We start from the raw sequence: 20,552 nt of genomic DNA, 5'->3' as shown, positions 1-20,552 counted from the left end.
CCGAAAGGAAGCGCCACGAACTGGTAATGTTTGTCCAGGAATGCAAACCTTAGGAACCGATGATGTTCCTTGTGGATAGGAATATGTAGATACGCATCCTTTAAATCCACCGTGGTCATGAATTGACCTTCCTGGATGGAAGGAAGGATAGTTCGAATGGTTTCCATCTTGAACGATGGGACCTTGAGAAATTTGTTTAAGATCTTGAGATCTAGGATTGGTCTGAACGTTCCCTCTTTTTTGGGAACTATGAACAGATTGGAGTAGAACCCCATCCCTTGTTCTCTTAATGGAACAGGATGAATCACTCCCATTTTTAACAGGTCTTCTACACAATGTAAGAACGCCTGTCTTTTTATGTGGTCTGAAGACAACTGCGACCTGTGGAACCTCCCCCTTGGGGGAAGTCCCTTGAATTCCAGAAGATAACCCTGGGAGACTATTTCTAGCGCCCAAGGATCCAGAACATCTCTTGCCCAAGCCTGAGCGAAGAGAGAGAGTCTGCCCCCCACCAGATCCGGTCCCGGATCGGGGGCCAATATTTCATGCTGTCTTGGTAGCAGTGGCAGGTTTCTTGGCCTGCTTTCCCTTGTTCCAGCCTTGCATTGGTCTCCAAGCTGGCTTGGCCTGAGAAGTATTACCCTCTTGCTTAGAGGACGTAGCACCTTGGGCTGGTCCGTTTTTACGAAAGGGACGAAAATTAGGTCTATTTTTTGCCTTGAAGGGCCGATCCTGAGGAAGGGCGTGGCCCTTACCCCCAGTGATATCAGAGATAATCTCTTTCAAGTCAGGACCAAACAGCGTTTTCCCCTTGAAAGGAATGTTTAGTAGCTTGTTCTTGGAAGACGCATCAGCCGACCAAGATTTCAACCAAAGCGCTCTGCGCGCCACAATAGCAAACCCAGAGTTCTTAGCCGCTAACTTAGCCAATTGCAAAGAGGCGTCTAGAGTGAAAGAATTAGCCAATTTGAGAGCATTGATTCTGTCCATAATCTCCTCATAAGGAGGAGAGTCACTATCGAGCACCTTAAGCAGTTCATCAAACCAGAAATATGCGGCAGTAGTGACAGGGACAATGCATGAAATGGGTTGTAGAAGGTAACCCTGCTGAACAAACATCTTTTTAAGCAAACCTTCTAATTTTTTATCCATAGGATCTTTGAAAGCACAACTATCCTCTATGGGAATAGTGGTGCGTTTGTTTAAAGTAGAAACCGCTCCCTCGACCTTGGGGACTGACTGCCATAAGTCCTTTCTGGGGTCGACCATAGGAAACAATATTTTAAATATGGGGGGAGGGACGAAAGGAATACCGGGCCTTTCCCATTCTTTATTAACAATGTCCGCCACCCGCTTGGGTATAGGAAAAGCTTCTGGGAGCCCCGGCACCTCTAGGAACTTGTCCATTTTACATAGTTTCTCTGGGATGACTAAATTTTCACAATCATCCAGAGTGGATAATACCTCCTTAAGCAAAATGCGGAGATGTTCCAATTTAAATTTAAATGTAATCACATCAGATTCAGCCTGCTGAGAAATGTTCCCTAAATCAGTAATTTCTCCCTCAGACAAAACCTCCCTGGCCCCCTCAGATTGGGTTAGGGGCCCTTCAGAGATATTAATATCAGCGTCGTCATGCTCTTCAGTAACTAAAACAGAGCAGCCACGCTTACCCTGACAAGGGTTAATTTTGGCTAAAATGTTTTTGACAGAATTATCCATTACAGCCGTTAATTGTTGCATAGTAAGGAGTATTGGCGCGCTAGATGTACTAGGGGCCTCCTGAGTGGGCAAGACTCGTGTAGACGAAGGAGGGAATGATGCAGTACCATGCTTACTCCCCTCACTTGAGGAATCATCTTGGGCATCATTGTCATTATCACATAAATCACATTTATTTAAATGAATAGGAATTCTGGCTTCCCCACATTCAGAACACAGTCTATCTGGTAGTTCAGACATGTTAAACAGGCATAAACTTGATCAGAAAGTACAAAAAACGTTTTAAAATAAAACCGTTACTGTCACTTTAAATTTTAAACTGAACACACTTTATTACTGCAATTGCGAAAAAACATGAAGGAATTGTTCAAAATTCACCAAATTTTCACCACAGCGTCTTAAAGCCTTGAAAATATTGCACACCAATTTTGGAAGCTTTAACCCTTAAAATAACGGAACCGGAGCCGTTTTAAGCTTTAAACCCCTTTACAGTCCCTGGTATCTGCTTTGCTGAGACCCAACCAAACCCAAAGGGGAATACGATACCAAATGACGCCTTCAGAAGTCTTTTATAAGTATCAGAGCTCCTCTCACATGCGACTGCATGCCATGCCTCTCAAAAACAAGTGCGCAACACCGGCGCGAAAATGAGACTCTGCCTATGCTTTGGGAAAGCCCCTAAAGAATAAGGTGTCTAAAACAGTGCCTGCCGATATTATTATATCAAAATACCCAGATAAAATGATTCCTCAAGGCTAAATATGTGTTAATAATCAATCGATTTAGCCCAGAAAAAGTCTACAGTTTAAATAAGCCCTTGTGAAGCCCTTATTTACAATCGTAATAAACATGGCTTACCGGATCCCATAGGGAAAATGACAGCTTCCAGCATTACATCGTCTTGTTAGAATGTGTCATACCTCAAGCAGCAAGGGACTGCAAACTGTTCCCCCAACTGAAGTTAATTGCTCTCAACAGTCCTGTGTGGAACAGCCATGGATTTTAGTTACGGTTGCTAAAATCATTTTCCTCATACAAACAGAATTCTTCATCTCTTTTCTGTTTCTGAGTAAATAGTACGTACCAGCACTATTTGAAAATAACAAACTCTTGATTGAATAATGAAAAACTACAGTTAAACACTAAAAAACTCTAAGCCATCTCCGTGGAGATGTTGCCTGTACAACGGCAAAGAGAATGACTGGGGTAGGCGGAGCCTAGGAGGGATCATGTGACCAGCTTTGCTGGGCTCTTTGCCATTTCCTGTTGGGGAAGAGAATATCCCACAAGTAAGGATGACGCCGTGGACCGGACACACCTATGTTGGAGAAATAAGACTTACTTACCCCAGGACACTCATCTACATGTTGTAGAAAGCCAAACCAGTACTGAAACGAAAATCAGCAGAGGTAATGGTATATATATATATAAAAGAGTATATCGTCGATCTGAAAAGGGAGGTAAGAGATGAATCTCTACGACCGATAACAGAGAACCTATGAAATAGACCCCGTAGAAGGAGATCATTGAATTCAAATAGGCAATACTCTCCTCACATCCCTCTGACATTCACTGCACGCTGAGAGGAAAACCGGGCTCCAACCTGCTGCGGAGCGCATATCAACGTAGAATCTAGCACAAACTTACTTCACCACCTCCATAGGAGGCAAAGTTTGAAAAACTGATTTGTGGGTGTGGTGAGGGGTGTATTTGTAGGCATTTTGAGGTTTGGGAAACTATGCCCCTCCTGGTAGGAATGTATATCCCATACGTCACTAGCTCATGGACTCTTGCTAATTACATGAAAGAAACCAACTTTACTAAGAACTGAAAAATCTTGAATATATTCTCAGTCTGCCTAAAGGGAACATTTGAATATCAGGTTGCCTGGGTCTTCGGATTGTGGGACCTTCCTGGAAAGCTCATTTGTATTTAGACTTCTACCATCTGAACAACTCACGTGAATAGAAGAGAACTTACCCAGAAAAGAACTTATATGGGCATGCTCTAGTCACCCAAGGAAGCAACATTTTAGACATGTCTTGTATACATTTAAAAAGTATTATAAAGCTTTTACTCAAATCCTATTGGATAAAGAAGGCACCTTAAGACTTAAAATTATTAACCACCCAGCGTCACGTGGAGACATCGGCTAACCACCCAGCGGTATGTGGGAAACAGCGGCTAACCACCTAGCACCATGTGGGAAACAGCGGCTAACCACCTAGCACCATGTGGGAAACAGCGGCTAACCACCCAGCGGTATGTGGGAAACAGCGGCTAACCACCTAGCGGTATGTGGGAAACAGCGGCTAACCACCTAGCACCATGTGGGAAATAGCGGCTAACCACCTAGCAACATGTGGGAAACAGCGGCTAACCACCTAGCACCATGTGGGAAACAGCGGCTAACCACCTAGCACCATGTGGGAAACAGCGGCTAACCACCTAGCACCATGTGGGAAACAGCGGCTAACCACCTATCACCATGTGGGAAACAGCGGCTAACCACCTAGCACCATGTGGGAAACAGCGGCTAACCACCCAGCGGTATGTGGGAAACAGCGGCTAACCACCTAGCACCATGTGGGAAACAGCGGCTAACCACCTAGCACCATGTGGGAAACAGCGGCTAACCACCTAGCACCATGTGGGAAACAGCGGCTAACCAACTAGCACCATGTGGGAAACAGCGGCTAACCAACTAGCACCATGTGGGAAACAGCGGCTAACCAACTAGCACCATGTGGGAAATAACGGCTAACCACCCAGCGGTATGTGGGAAACAGCAGCTAACCACCTAGCACCATGTGGGAAATAGCGGCTAACCACCTAGCACCATGTGGGAAACAGCGGCTAACCACCTAGCACCATGTGGGAAATAGCGGCTAACCACCTAGCACCATGTGGGAAACAGCGGCTAACCACCTAGCACCATGTGGGAAACAGCGGCTAACCACCTAGCACCATGTGGGAAACAGCGGCTAACCAACTAGCACCATGTGGGAAACAGCGGCTAACCACCTAGCACCAAGTGGGAAACAGCGGCTAACCAACTAGCACTATGTGGGAAACAGCGGCTAACCACCTAGCACCATGTGGGAACAGTATAAAACAAAAAAACAAAGTGCATCTACGTGCAGATTAAAAAACAATTTAATATAGAGGCCCCTAATAATAAGAAGCTACTCACAAGATAAAATTCAAAGGCAACAGTACGTGACTGTCAATACAACATATGCAGCAGAGCAAACCATGAATAAAACTGCAAGATTGGATTTTAATAGAAAGATACAAATTTACGAATTTAGATAGGAACGCACTAAGTTTGTTTCATACAAGACTCCATTGGTTACACCTGTTGTGGAAGTGGGACCTAACCGGGTGCATAAAAAGGCATCATTTGGTTCACATAATCACTCTTGAAAAAGTTCCTAAGTGTACGAACGAAACATACGTCGATTGCTTTGTTATTGTTTTAATTTTTGTCCCAGTGAGGCTTCCATAACCTGGCATACGTGCGGGTAAGGAGATAGCCGAGGGCCTCTTTTAGCAAACCTTACCGTGTGTTATCGAATACAGTTACGGACCTTTTACAATTTCTATACCGGACCATAAGTTGTGGACTCATGGAAGGGAAATTTGGTCGTAAAGAGACTTATTGGTGCATAAAGACAAGTCGGAGACTGGGAGGAAAAGGAAGACAGCCGATTCCAGACGACCCGGACGCTCCTGCTTGCAGTTTTATTCATGGTTTGCTCTGCTGCATATGTTGTATTGACAGTCGCATACTGTTACATGCCTTTGTTTAAATTTTATCTTGTGAGTAGCTTCTTATTATTAGGGGACTCTATAATAAAGGGATAGTAAACCCCAACATTTTCTTTTATGATTCAGATAGAACATATCATTTTAAACAACTTTCTAATTGTTTTCTATAATCAAATTTGCTTCATTCTCTTGTTATTCTTTGCTGAAGGAACAGCATTGCACTACTGGCAGCTAGCTGAAAACATCTAGTTAGCCAATCACAAGAGACAAATGTGTGCAGGCACCAATCAGCAGCAGCTCCCACTAGTGTAGGATATGTGCGTATTAATTTTCAACAAGGGATACTAAGAGAACAAAGCACATTTGAAAATAGAAGTGAACATAAAAGTGTCTTAAAATGACCGGCTCTATCTGAATCATGCAAGTTTAATTGTGACTTTCCTATCCCTTTACATTGTTTTTTAATCTGCACTTAGATGCACTTTGTTTTTTGCGCTCTATCCCTCTTTTGGTTATAAGTTTTGCACAGATGGTCGAGTCGAACCCTCTTTTTTGAGAGCAGCAGCCAACTTCAACTTGCTATAGAACACCTCTATATGAAAAGACTCCTAATTAGAAAAAGACGTTTTGTTCTTTATATGAACTTGATCCAGCATATGGGATCTTAGTGGATCCTTGATCGACATTTCCTGGAGGAAAGTATATAGAAAGCCAAACCGTTCTAGTTCATGTGTGCCATACAGATAGAAGTGTGCTCTCTGGCACAAACCTGTACAACACAAGCGTCTGTGAAGGATAAATCTGACCCTCCCACCCCAACTCCCAGAAACTTCTCACCTCAGCCTCCTCCTCGAGGAGTCGTGTGGCCTCCTCCCGCTCCCTACGCATTCTCTCCTTGACAGACAGGACAGTGAGAGCAAGCCCAGCCAGAGGACACCAGAAGCCATGCAGACAGGAAGGAAAAGGGGAAATCAGAGAAGGAGCTGGAGTTAGAGAATTATAGAAAGACTATAAGTTGTGGTGTGTTGGGGGGCATCACAGAGGGGAGGCTGTGAGCGGTAAGTCCAAAGAAACATCAAAAACATATAAAAACAGACAAACAACAATGTAGATGTTATGGGAGTCAGACAGGGACAATATGAGAAAAAAACAAGTTAGAAACAGCTATAAATATAGGGAGCTGCTTCAGAGATGGTGGATTCTGTAGATAATGAGTTAATGAGCACATCACAACAAGACCAGATAACACAAACCTATAAAATACAAGCGTCCTCATCCAAATAGCCAGCAACTGCTCATCTCAGATAAAGGTAATGTCAGTGCGTATGATGCAGGTATGGAGCGAGTCCGTGTGTTAGATGCAGGTATGGAGCGAGTCTGTGCGCTAGATGCAGGTATGGAGCGAGTCCGTGCGCTAGATGCAGGTATGGAGCGAGTCCGTGCGCAAGATGCAGGTATGGAGAGAGTCAGTGCGTTTGATGCAGGTATGGAGCGAGTCTGTGCGCTAGATGCAGGTATGGAGCGAGTCTGTGCGCTAGATGCAGGTATGGAGCGAGTCCGTGCGCTAGATGCAGGTATGGAGCGAGTCCGTGCGCTAGATGCAGGTATGGAGCGAGTCCGTGCGTTAGATGCAGGTATGGAGCGAGTCCGTGCGTTAGATGCAGGTATGGAGCGAGTCCGTGCGTTAGATGCAGGTATGGAGCGAGTCCGTGCGCTAGATGCAGGTATGGAGCGAGTCCGTGCGCAAGATGCAGGTATGGAGCGAGTCAGTGCGTAAGATGCAGGTATGGAGCGAGTCGGTGAGTAAGATGCAGGTATGGAGCGAGTCAGTGCGTAAGATGTAGGTATGGAGCGAGTCAGTGCGTAAGATGCAGGTATGGAGCGAGTCAGTGCGTAAGATGCAGGTATGGAGCGAGTCCGTGCGTTAGATGCAGGTATGGAGCGAGTCTGTGCGCTAGATGCAGGTATGGAGCGAGTCTGTGCGCTAGATGCAGGTATGGAGCGAGTCTGTGCGCTAGATGCAGGTATGGAGCGAGTCTGTGCGCTAGATGCAGGTATGGAGCGAGTCTGTGCGCAAGATGCAGGTATGGAGCGAGTCAGTGCGTAAGATGCAGGTATGGAGCGAGTCGGTGAGTAAGATGCAGGTATGGAGCGAGTCGGTGAGTAAGATGCAGGTATGGAGCGAGTCAGTGCGTAAGATGTAGGTATGGAGCGAGTCGGTGAGTAAGATGCAGGTATGGAGCGAGTCAGTGCGTAAGATGTAGGTATGGAGCGAGTCGGTGAGTAAGATGCAGGTATGGAGCGAGTCAGTGCGTAAGATGTAGGTATGGAGCGAGTCGGTGAGTAAGATGCAGGTATGGAGCGAGTCAGTGCGTAAGATGTAGGTATGGAGCGAGTCAGTGCGTAAGATGCAGGTATGGAGCGAGTCAGTGCGTAAGATGTAGGTATGGAGCGAGTCAGTGAGTAAGATGTAGGTATGGAGCGAGTCAGTGAGTAAGATGTAGGTATGGAGCGAGTCAGTGAGTAAGATGTAGGTATGGAGCGAGTCAGTGAGTAAGATGCAGGTATGGAGCGAGTCAGTGCGTAAGATGTAGGTATGGAGCGAGTCAGTGCGTAAGATGTAGGTATGGAGCGAGTCAGTGCGTAAGATGTAGGTATGGAGCGAGTCAGTGCGTAAGATGTAGGTATGGAGCGAGTCAGTGCGTAAGATGTAGGTATGGAGCGAGTCGGTGAGTAAGATGTAGGTATGGAGCGAGTCAGTGCGTAAGATGCAGGTATGGAGCGAGTCGGTGAGTAAGATGCAGGTATGGAGCGAGTCAGTGCGTAAGATGTAGGTATGGAGCGAGTCGGTGAGTAAGATGTAGGTATGGAGCGAGTCAGTGCGTAAAAAGAAAATGTATGCTTACCTGATAAATTTATTTATTTCCGGATATGGTGAGTCCATGATGTCATCAATTACTAGTAGGAATATCACTCCTGGCCAGCAGGAGGGAGAAAGAGCACCACAGCAAAGCTGTTAAGTATCACTCCCCTTCCCACAATCCCCAGTAATTCGACCGAAGGGAAATGGAAAAAGGAATAACACAAAGGTGTAGAGGTGCCTGAGGTTTAGTAAAAAACAACTGTCTAAAATTTAAGGGTGGGGTCGTGGACTCACTATATCCGGAATGAAAGAAATTTATCAGGTAAGCATACATTTTCTTTTCTTTCCTAAGATATGGTGAGTCCACAACGTCATCAATTACTAGTGGGAACCAATACCCAAGCTAGAGGACACAGATGACTAGGGAGTGAAAAGACAGACGGACCTAAACAGAAGGCACCACCTCTTGAAGAACCTTTCTACCAAAAGAAGCCTCAGCCGAGGCAAAAGTATCAAATTTGTAAAAAAAACCAGAGGGAAAGAGAAGCAGTAGACTTCTGACCTTTACGCTTGCCAGAGAAACAAACAAAGAGGGCAGAAGACTAAATCCTTAGTCGCCTGTAGGTAGAAGTTTAAAGCACGCACCACATCCAAGTTGTGTAACAAACGCTCCTTATGCGAAAAAAGGATTAGGACACAGAGAAGAACAACAATTTCCTGATTAATATTTCCCTCTGAAACCACTTTAGGAAGAAACCCAACTTAGTATGAAAAACTGCCTTATCAGCATGAAAGAGAAGGCGAATCACATGTTTTGCATTGTAACTTTGAAATTAATTTTATGGATCTAAAAAAAAAAAAAAATGCCTAACAAAATGGAAACGAGCAAAGGGAATGATGTCCAAGGAAGCAACCATCAGACCAATTACCTCCATACATTGAGCCACTGATGCCAAACAGTAGACTGCAGAGACAGGCAAGAGGAAGGAATTTTGGACTTTCTGACCTCTGTCAGAAAAATTTGCATAGATAGAGAATCTATTATGGTCCCTAAGAAAACCAAAAGAGTAAGTGATATATAGTATTGCGCTAGGACAAATGGATATCAGACTTCTCACAATAAACAACTCCTTCAAATTGTTTTAAAATACAAATTATTACACAAATAAAAGAAAAACATCCTTGTAGCTGGAACAAGGGAACCCTTTTCCAGATACAGTTTCCCTCCATAGGAACGTAGAAAAGACAACAAGATCTCTGTACGAGAGTTTGCTTGTTGAAAAGATGGCAATATGTTGTCCAGATAGGATGCCACAGTGATTCCCTGAGACCTGAAAGCAAATCTCAGGAATTGAGATGATCCCTGTGATGGAAACATGAAGATACGCATCCGTCAGGTCTATGGTTGTCATGAACTGACTCTCTAGGACCAAAGGAAGAATGGAACAAATGGTTTCCATTTGAAGGACGGTACCCTGAGAAACTTGTTGAGACACTTTAGGTCTAAAAGTTTCCTCTTTTTTGGGAACCACAAACAGATTTGAATAAAATACTAGACCCTGTTCCCTTACTGGAACTGGAACAATCACTCCCAGAGAGGGAAGGTCCTGAATGCAGTTCAAGAATGTCTCTCTATTACTTGGTCTGCAGGTAATCTTGAGAGATGGAATCTGCCCCAGGGAGAAAAAGTTTTGAATTCTAATTTGTAATCCTCTACTATACTATATCCACAGCCCAAGGATCTGGCACATCTCGTATCCATGCTTGACCAAACAGGGAAAGTCTGCCCCCCCCCCCCACTTGATCCGACACTTCATGCTGACTTAGACTTAGCTGAGGGTTTCTTTGATTGCTTCCCCTTATTCCACTGGGCTTCCAAGAAAACTTGGACTGCTCCTGCTGGGAAGGAGAAGTAGACTTCTGACCTTTGAAGTTACGAAAGGAACAAAAATACTTTGACGTCCCTTAGGTCTATTCTTCTTGTCTTGTGGTAGAAAAGACCCTTTTTCACCCGTAATATCAGAAATGATTTCTGTTAGACCAGGTCCAAACAAGGTCTTACCCTTGTAAGCAAGTGCCAGAAGCTTGGTAGAAGTAACATCAGCTGACCAAGATTTTAGCCACAAAGCCCTGCGAGCTAAGACAGTGAAGCCAGACATCTTGGCTCCCAGTCTAATAACTTACATGTTAGCATCAGAAATAAAGGAATTGGCTAGCTTGAGAGCCCTAATCCTATCTTGGATCTCCTCCAACAGAGTCTCTACTACAATCGATTCAAACAAGGCATTGCACCATTAAGATGCAATACCTGCTACTGTGGTTAAACAAACTGCAGGATGCCATTGAAGACCCAGATGAACATACATCTTGTTCAAATAAGCCTCCAGCTTCTTATCCATGGGATCCTTAAAGGAGCAGCTTTCCTCTATAGGGATCGTAGTTCTCTTAGCTCGAGTAGAAATAGCCCCTTCTACTTTAGGCACCGTGCCCCATGAATCTTTAATGGAGTCAGCAACAGGAAACATCCTTTTTACAAACAGGAGACGGGGAAAAGGTGTCCTTGGTTTCTCCTATTCCTGCGAAATAAACTCTGTTGCACAGGAAATACTTCCACAGAGGAAGAAACATCATAGTAATTATTAAATTTACTAGATTTCTTAGGATTAACGAAGACAGGCGTATCGGAGTCGTCCAAAGTAGCCAAAACCTCCTTAACAATACACAAGGTGTTCAAGCTTAAATCTGAAGGATACTACTTTAGCAACAGATAAAGGAATTATACTGTCCGAATCTGAGATTTCACCCTTAGAGGCTACCAAAGTATCCTCCTCATCAGACCTATGACGAAAGGCAACCTGTGTAGCAGCAAGTGGAACAGAAACCTAATTTTCCTCTTGTGATATTCCATTAGTAAAGGAAATGCAGATGCCACAGATACCGCAGAAGATACCTGGGCAGCAATTTCAAATAAACTCCTCCAGGAGATTGAGAGGAAACGCAGGGCACTGCATGTGACACCATAGAGTCTTGGGACGTTTAAGGAGAAAGCTGTGAAATTGCCTAAACAGCATCATCTTGAGAGACATGAGGCTAGCCAAAGCATATTAGCTTTAATATTTATTTTTATTTTTAACAAAAGGAACAAGAAATTATGAAATAAATCATAACATATACTTGTCCATAGGAGCAGGTCTCAAGCTCCATGAGCAAATAAACAGAAAAATTAGCAAAAAAGAAAATACTTAAAAATGAGCTTTAAGTGTATAGAGACTTGCCTTAAAACAGAAGCAACAAATACATATAGGAACAGACCCCCTGGTCCAATCTTATACTCCTGCTTCATAATTTAAGAAAATTACCCCAATGCTTTCTAACTATAGAAAGGTTTGAATTGGGACGTTAACATTGTTTGCACCGATAAAAATACAGTCTCTAAACAAACTGAAACTGTATACAAGACTGCTGCTCCATTCTCAGTCGGAGAAGGAGCCGGGGTCACGTGACTGCTACAGGATCAATCAAAACAATGGCACCGCTCCGTTCTTACTAACAAAGGAGGCGGAGTCAGAAACACAGTGCGCAGCTAAATTAAACGGTGCGCTTATCCCAACTTAATTAAATGGTTTAAAGCTTCTATATCGCTCAGCGATAAAAACCTTTGCAGGATGGAAACAAGTTCAGAGCTCTCATAAGCCCCTTGAAAATAATGTAAATAACCTGGCACCAACAGATCGATATTACAGTAAGATATAAGCCCATTAAAATTTTAACAGTCGCCATTGCACTGAAATTTTGCCTGGTTAACCCCTTCGTCACCAAAAAAAAAGGGGAAGCAGTCTCTCTCACATACCACATTAAAGGGACATTATACACTCATTTTTTCTTTGCATAAATGTTTTGTAGATGACAGCTTCTAAGTAAGTTTTTAAACAGTTTTATACTGGATTTTTATATCAGTATCTGTGCATCTTATTCTTTATAGTAGTGTCTATTACATGCAGTTATATGAAAATGAGTGTATACTGTCCCTTTAAGTGCCTGCACACTACCATAAGTAATATCCTATCTAGGATATATTTTGTCCCAATTAATGCTTGCAGGATCCTTGAAAGTGCACAGCCTCCCCTACTTAGAAGACAAAAAGGCACTTACCTGCATCTACCCATCCAGCAGGAGGACAGCTTACATGGTGTGAGAGGACGTTACTCACAGAGACCTGTAGAAAAAAAGAAAGAACTTGGGCAGCAAATATGTTAGGAAAACGCAGCAAGGCCCACCTCACAAGTTCCTAACTGCTTTAAAGCCACCACTACTCTACTGAAGAGATTGATGTGGACTACAGCTATACCTAAAACCTTGCTTATAGCAAAGAAATCCAATTTTCTTCAGACACCAAAACTTCACCTCCTCCATTAACAGAGGCAAAGAGAATGACTGGGGATTGTGGGAAGGGGAGTGATACTTAACAGCTTTGCTGTGGTGCTCTTTGCCTCCTCCTGCTGGCCAGGAGTGATATTCCCACTAGTAATTGATGACGTTGTGGACTCACCATATCTTAGGAAAGAAATGTAGGTATGGAGCAAGTCAGCGCATAAGAGGTTGGTATGGGGCGAGTCAGTGAATAAGATGTAGGTAGTGAGCGAGTCAGTGAGTAAGATGTAGATAGAGTCAGTGAGTAAGTCAGTTAGTGCGTAAGATGTAAAGAGTCAGTGCGTAAGATGTAAAGAGTCAGTTAATGCATAAGATGTAAAGAGTCAGTTAATGTGTAAGATGTAGAGAGTCAGTTAGTGCGCAAGATGTAAAGAGTCAGTTAGTGCGTAAGATGTAAAGAGTCAGTTAGTGCGTAAGATGAATTAAGTCAGTTAATGCGTAAGATGTATTAAAGGGACAGTCTAGTCCAAAATAAACTTTCATGATTCAAATAGGGCATGTTCTTTTAAACAATTTTCCCATTTATTTTTATCACCAATTTTGTTTTGTTCTCTTGGTATTCTTAGATGAAAGCTAAACCTAGGAGGTTCGTATGCTAATCTCTTAGACCTTGAAGGACGCCTCTTCTCTCAGGGCATTTTGACAGTTTTTCACCACTAGAGGGTGTTAGTGCATGTGTGTCATATAGATAACACTGTGCTCATGCATGTGGAGTTACTTGGGAGCCAGCACTTATTGGCTAAAATGCAAGTCTGTCAAAAGAACAGAAAAAAGGGGCCGTTTGCTGAGGCTTAGATACAAGATAATCACAGAGGTAAACAGTATATTAATATAACCGTGTTGGTTATGCAAAACTGGGGAATGGGTAATAAAGGGATTATCTATCTTTTAAAACAATAACAATTCTGATGCAGACTGTCCCTTTAGGTCAGTTATTGCATCAGCTGTAAAGAGACCGTTAGTGCGCAAGCTGTAAAGAGTCCGTTAGTGCGCAAGCTGTAAAGAGTCCGTTAGTGCGCAAGCTGTAAAGAGTCCGTTAGTGCGCAAGCTGTAAAGAGTCCGTTAGTGCGCAAGCTGTAAAGAGTCCGTTAGTGCGCAAGCTGTAAAGAGTCCGTTAGTGCGCAAGCTGTAAAGAGTCCGTTAGTGCGCAAGCTGTAAAGAGTCCGTTAGTGCGCAAGCTGTAAAGAGTCCGTTAGTGCGCAAGCTGTAAAGAGTCCGTTAGTGCGCAAGCTGTAAAGAGTCCGTTAGTGCGCAAGCTGTAAAGAGTCCGTTAGTGCGCAAGCTGTAAAGAGTCTGTTAATGCGTAAGCTGTAATAAATCAGTTAGTGCGTAACAAGTAATAAGTCAGTCAGGGCGTAAGATGTAATAAGTCAGTTAATGCCAGTTATTGTCAGTCAGGGTGTAAGATGTAGGTACAAGCGTTGCCTTTGAAAAACAAGTCATATTATATGATTTATATTCACACAAACTGGCACACACTGAAGTGTTTGTGCTTCCATCTGACAGAACCAGCGCAGACGGAGGTATCGCACCTATGTACATAACCGGTGTATGATTTAGAACTGTACAGTTAAGTGATTATGACATATATATGTAGCCAACCTGCTTTTAACTTTAATCAAAAATGTGTAACTACCTTAATCAATGACGTATTCACCTACACTAACATTAGTCTGTGCTCATTCAGCAAAAGAAACAAGAGACCTACCTGTCCTTGTTCTGAGCCTTCTTGCTAATACCGTTCTACAGCTACCTAAGGAACTTTAATTCTCATTTCTCCCACTGTCACCTCCTGTATTCCCATCATGGTCTATAGTTTTGCTTCCACCCATGCATGGTCTGTGCTAACTGGTTTTATAAAGGTCAGCTCTTCCCCTGCTGAATTCCTTGTGTACCACCCAGTACCCAGCTACAATTTGCCTCCTGCTCTAACCATAATACATGCCCAAGACCACGCTCCTTCACCTAACCTACTGATGTGTGCTGTAGGGTTCTCCTCAAGTAGAGGGTGGTATATATTTCCATTTATCTACTAAACCAAAGACCCAAACAAGACCAGCAGCCAGCCAGGACGTTATTGTCTAAGACTGCTAAACAAATGACAACCAAGGATTCCTTGCTGGGGAAGGAGCAGGGTACTGATCCCATGGGTATAAACATGACAAGGACACTGACAGTAGTTTAGCAGGGTAATACACCAAAAAGGGCACTGCTGCCACAAGGGAACATGGGTGTTTCGATGACAAGGACAATGATGGTGGCTCAGTTGGGATATAAAATTCTAAATGGAAGACAAGGGGATGTATTATGGGTTAGGTGATGAGATGTCAGATGAAAACTCTCACCACTTTCTGCATGTCCTCTTTTTCCCACTGTGTGGCCTCCCGAACCATTTCCATCTCCTGCCAGAGAGGAGCAGAGAGTCACAAAGGAGCTGTGAGGGCACAGCTAGGGCACGGACACACTGGGAAATGGTCAAATGTATCTAACTTGTTGGCACCCACCTTTTGCATTCTGTCCATTTCTTCAGGGCTCATGTCCCGGTCTATTGAGCTGATGCTTTCCATGCTATTTTTTCTCCCAATGCCAGAAGCAAAAGGATTGGCGACTACCCCTGGAGACACCTAATAAAATATACAACCTAGTTAGAATGTGACAACGTAAACGACAGTCTGCTCACATAAGAGAGTGAATAAACATAAAGATTCCAGCCTCCAATATATGAACAGTATCTTTATTTTCTTATCATTGGGTCCACTGAAGAGCCTGCAATAGGCCCTTAGTCATGTATAACATAAGAGAGTGGCCAACATTGTACACAGCATTATACAGAATATTAAGCACAATTATCAGGTTCATAAAGACAAATGGAGCTGCTGTGAACAGAGAGTGGGGCAAATGTGACCCAAAGCCACTGAACCATATAGAGGGGTCAGACTCTCTAGTAGTAAGTTATGTTAGGTACTATGTGTGGGTGAATATAATCGTATAGAGGTCAGACTAACTAGAAGTAAGTTATACTAGGTACTATGTATGGGTGAATATAACCATATAGAGGTCAGACACTCTAGTAGTAAGTTATGCTAGGTACTATGTATGTGTGAGTATAACCATATAGAGGTCAGACACTCTAGTAGTAAGTTATACTAGGTACTATGTATGGGTGAATATAACCATATAGAGGTCAGACACTCTAGTAGTAAGTTATGCTAGGTACTATGTATGGGTGAATATAACCATATAGAGGTCATACTCTCTAGTAGTAAGTTATGTTAGGTACTATGTGTGGGTGAATATAACCGTATAGAGGTCAGACTAACTAGAAGTAAGTTATACTAGGTACTATGTATGGGTGAATATAACCATATAGAGGTCAGACACTCTTGTAGTAAGTTATGCTAGGTACTATGTATGGGTGAATATAACCATATAGAGGTCAGACACTCTTGTAGTAAGTTATGCTAGGTACTATGTATGGGTGAATATAACCATATAGAGGTCAGAATATCTAGTAGTAAGTTATGTTAGGTACTATGTGTGGGTGAATATAACCATATAGAGGTCAGACTCTCTAGTAGTAAGTTATGCTAGGTACTATGTATGGGTGAATATAACCATATAGAGGTCAGACTCTCTAGTAGTAAGTTATGTTAGGTACTATGTGTGGGTGAATATAACCGTATAGAGGTCAGAATATCTAGTAGAGAGTTATGCTAGGTACTATGTATGGGTGAATATACCCATATAGAGGTCAGACTCTCTAGTAGTAAGTTATGCTAGGTACTATGTATGGGTGAATATAACCGTATAGAGGTCAGAATATCTAGTAGAGAGTTATGCTAGGTACTATGTATGGGTGAATATACCCATATAGAGGTCAGACTCTCTAGTAGTAAGTTATGCTAGGTACTATGTATGGGTGAATATAACCATATAGAGGCCAGACTCTCTAATAGTAAGTTATACTAGGTACTATGTATGGGTGAATATAACCATATAGAGGTCAGGCTCTCTAGAAGTAAGTTATGCTAGGTACTATGTATGGGTGAATATAACCATATAGAGGTCAGACTCTCTAGTAGTAAGTTATACTAGGTACTATGTATGGGTGAATATAACCATATAGAGGTCAGACTCTCTAGTAGTAAGTTATGCTAGGTACTATGTATGGGTGAATATACCCGTATAGAGGTCAGACTCTCTAGTAGTAAGTTATGCTAGGTACTATGTATGGGTGAATATACCCGTATAGAGGTCAGACTCTCTAGTAGTAAGTTATACTAGGTACTATGTATGGGTGAATATAACCATATAGAAGTCAGACTTTCTAAAAGTAAGTTATACTAGGTACTATGTATGGGTGAATATAACCATATAGAGGTCAGACTCTCTAGAAATAAGTTATGCTAGGTACTATGTATGGGTGAATATAACCATATAGAGGTCAGACTCTATAGTAGTAAGTTATACTAGGTACTATGTATGGGTGAATATAACCATATAGAAGTCAGACTTTCTAAAAGTAAGTTATACTAGGTACTATGTATGGGTGAATATAACCATATAGAGGTCAGACTCTCTAGAAGTAAGTTATGCTAGGTACTATGTATGGGTGAATATAACCATATAGAGGTCAGACTCTATAGTAGTAAGTTATACTAGGTACTATGTATGGGTGAATATAACCATATAGAGGCCAGACTCTCTAGTAGTAAGTTATACTAGGTACTATGTATGGGTGAATATAACCATATAGAGGTCAGGCTCTCTAGAAGTAAGTTATGCTAGGTACTATGTATGGGTGAATATAACCATATAGAGGTCAGACTCTCTAGAACTAAGTTATGCTAGGTACTATGTATGGGTGAATATAACCATATACAAGTCAGACTCTCTAGTAGTAAGTTATACTATATGTACTATGTATGGGTGAGTATAACCATATACAAGTCAGACTCTCTAGTAGTAAGTTATGCTAGGTACTATGTATGGGTGAATATAACCATATAGAGGTCAGACTCTCTAGTAGTAAGTTATGCTAGGTACTATGTATGGATGAATATAACCATATAGAGGTCAGACTCTCTAGTAGTAAGTTATGCTAGGTACTATGTATGGGTGAATATAACCATATAGAGGTCACTCTCTCTAGTAGTAAGTTATACTAGGTACTATGTATGGGTGAATATAACCATATAGAGGTCAGACTCTCTAGTAGTAAGTTATACTAGGTACTATGTATGGGTGAATATAACCATATAGAGGTCAGGCTCTCTAGAAGTAAGTTATGCTAGGTACTATGTATGGGTGAATATAACCATATAGAGGTCAGACTCTCTAGTAGTAAGTTATGCTAGGTACTATGTATGGGTGAATATACCCATATAGAGGTTAGACTCTCTAGTAGTAAGTTATGCTAGGTACTATGTATGGGTGAGTATAACCATATAGAGGTCAGACACTCTAGTAGTAAGTTATACTAGGTACTATGTATGGGTGAATATAACCATATAGAGGTCAGACTCTCTAGAAGTAAGTTATGCTAGGTACTATGTATGGGTGAATATAACCATATAGAGGTCAGACTCTATAGTAGTAAGTTATACTAGGTACTATGTATGGGTGAATATAACCATATAGAGGCCAGACTCTCTAAAAGTAAGTTATACTAGGTACTATGTATGGGTGAGTATAACCATATACAAGTCAGACTCTCTAGTAGTAAGTTATACTATATGTACTATGTATGGGTGAGTAGAACCATATACAAGTCAGACTCTCTAGTAGTAAGTTATGCTAGGTACTATGTATGGGTGAATATAACCATATAGAGGTCAGACTATCTAGTAGTAAGTTATGCTAGGTACTATGTATGGGTGAATATAACCATATAGAGGTCAGACTCTCTGGTAGTAAGTTATGCTAGGTACTATGTATGGGTGAATATAACCATATAGAGGTCACTCTCTCTAGTAGTAAGATATGCAAGGTACTATGTATGGGTGAATATAACCATATAGAGGTCAGACTCTCTAGTAGTAAGTTATACTAGGTACTATGTATGGGTGAATATAACCATATAGAGGTCAGACACTCTAGTAGTAAGTTATGCTAGGTACTATGTATGAATGAATATAACCATATAGAAGTCAGACTCTCTAGTAGTAAGTTATACTAGGTACTATGTATGGGTGAATATAACCATATAGAGGTCACTCTCTCTAGTAGTAAGATATGCTAGGTACTATGTATGGGTGAATATAACCATATAGAGGTCAGACTCTCTAGTAGTAAGTTATACTAGGTACTATGTATGGGTGAATATAACCATATAGAGGTCAGACACTCTAGTAGTAAGTTATGCTAGGTACTATGTATGGTGAATATAACCATATATAGAGGTCACTCTCTCTAGTAGTAAGATATTCTACGTACTATGTATGGGTGAATATAACCATATAGAGGTCAGACTCTCTAGCAGTAAGTTATGCTAGGTACTATGTATGGGTGAATATAACCGTATAGAGATCAGACTCTCTAGTAGTAAGTTATGCTAGGTACTATGTATGGGTGAATATAACCATATAGAGGTCAGGCACTCTAGTAGTAAGTTATGCTAGGTACTATGTATGGATGAATATAACCATATAGAAGTCAGACTCTCTAGTAGTAAGTTATATTAGGTACTATGTATGGTGAATATAACCATATAGAGGTCACTCTCTCTAGTAGTAAGATATGCTAGGTACTATGTATGGGTGAATATAACCATATAGAGGGGTCAGACTCTCTAGCAGTAAGTTATGCTAGGTACTATGTATGGGTGAATATAACCATATAAAGGTCAGACTCTCTAGAAGTAAGTTATGCTAGGTACTATGTATGGATGAATATAACCATATAGAGGTCAGACACTCTAGTAGTAAGTTATGCTAGGTACTATGTATGGATGAATATACCCATATAGAGGTCAGACACTCTAGTAGTAAGATATGCTAGGTACTATGTATGGGTGAATATAACCATATAGAGGTCAGACTCTCTAGTAGTAAGTTATACTAGGTACTATGTATGGGTGAATATAACCATATAAAGGTCAAACTCTCTAGAAGTAAGTTATGCTAGGTACTATATATGGATGAATATAACCATATAGAGGTCACTCTCTCTAGTAGTAAGATATGCTAGGTACTATGTATGGGTGAATATAACCATATAGAGGTCAGACTCTCTAGTAGTAAGTTATACTAGGTACTATGTATGGGTGAATATAACCATATAAAGGTCAAACTCTCTAGACGTAAGTTATGCTAGGTACTATATATGGATGAATATAACCATATAGAGGTCAGACACTCTAGTAGTAAGTTATGCTAGGTACTATGAATGGGTGAATATAACCATATAGAGGTCAGACTCTCTAGTAGTAAGTTATGCTAGGTACTATGTATGGGTGAATATAACCATATAGAGGTGTCAGACTCTCTAGCAGTAAGTTATGCTAGGTACTATGTATGGGTGAGTATAACCATATAGAGGTCAGACTCTCAAGTAGTAAGTTATGCTAGGTACTATGTATGGGTGAATATAACCATATAGAGGTCACTCTCTCTAGTAGTAAGTTATGCTAGGTACTATGTATGTGTGAATATAACCATATAGAGGTCAGACTCTCTAGTAGTAAGTTATACTAGGTACTATGTATGGGTGAATATAACCATATAGAGGTCACTCTCTCTAGTAGTAAGTTATGCTAGGTACTATG

General features: G+C 41.7%; 1 protein-coding gene across 1 annotated transcript in view; it reads right to left on the bottom strand.

The window, feature by feature from the left end:
- Positions 1-20,552, bottom strand: part of SCRIB (scribble planar cell polarity protein) — a 746,390-nt gene that overhangs the window by 351,726 nt on the left and 374,112 nt on the right. The window contains exons 27-29 of the mRNA XM_053715486.1: positions 15,292-15,411; positions 15,133-15,189; positions 6,331-6,387 (exon numbers count right to left, since the gene is read on the bottom strand). Of these exons, the coding sequence (XP_053571461.1) occupies positions 6,331-6,387; positions 15,133-15,189; positions 15,292-15,411 (234 nt within the window). The remainder of the gene's footprint in view (positions 1-6,330; positions 6,388-15,132; positions 15,190-15,291; positions 15,412-20,552) is intronic.

The sequence above is a fragment of the Bombina bombina genome, chromosome 5, assembly GCF_027579735.1.
Source record: "Bombina bombina isolate aBomBom1 chromosome 5, aBomBom1.pri, whole genome shotgun sequence".
Taxonomy (NCBI): Eukaryota; Metazoa; Chordata; class Amphibia; order Anura; family Bombinatoridae; genus Bombina; species Bombina bombina.
Note: the sequence above shows the minus strand (reverse complement) of the source record. Positions and strands in the feature narration are given on the sequence as shown.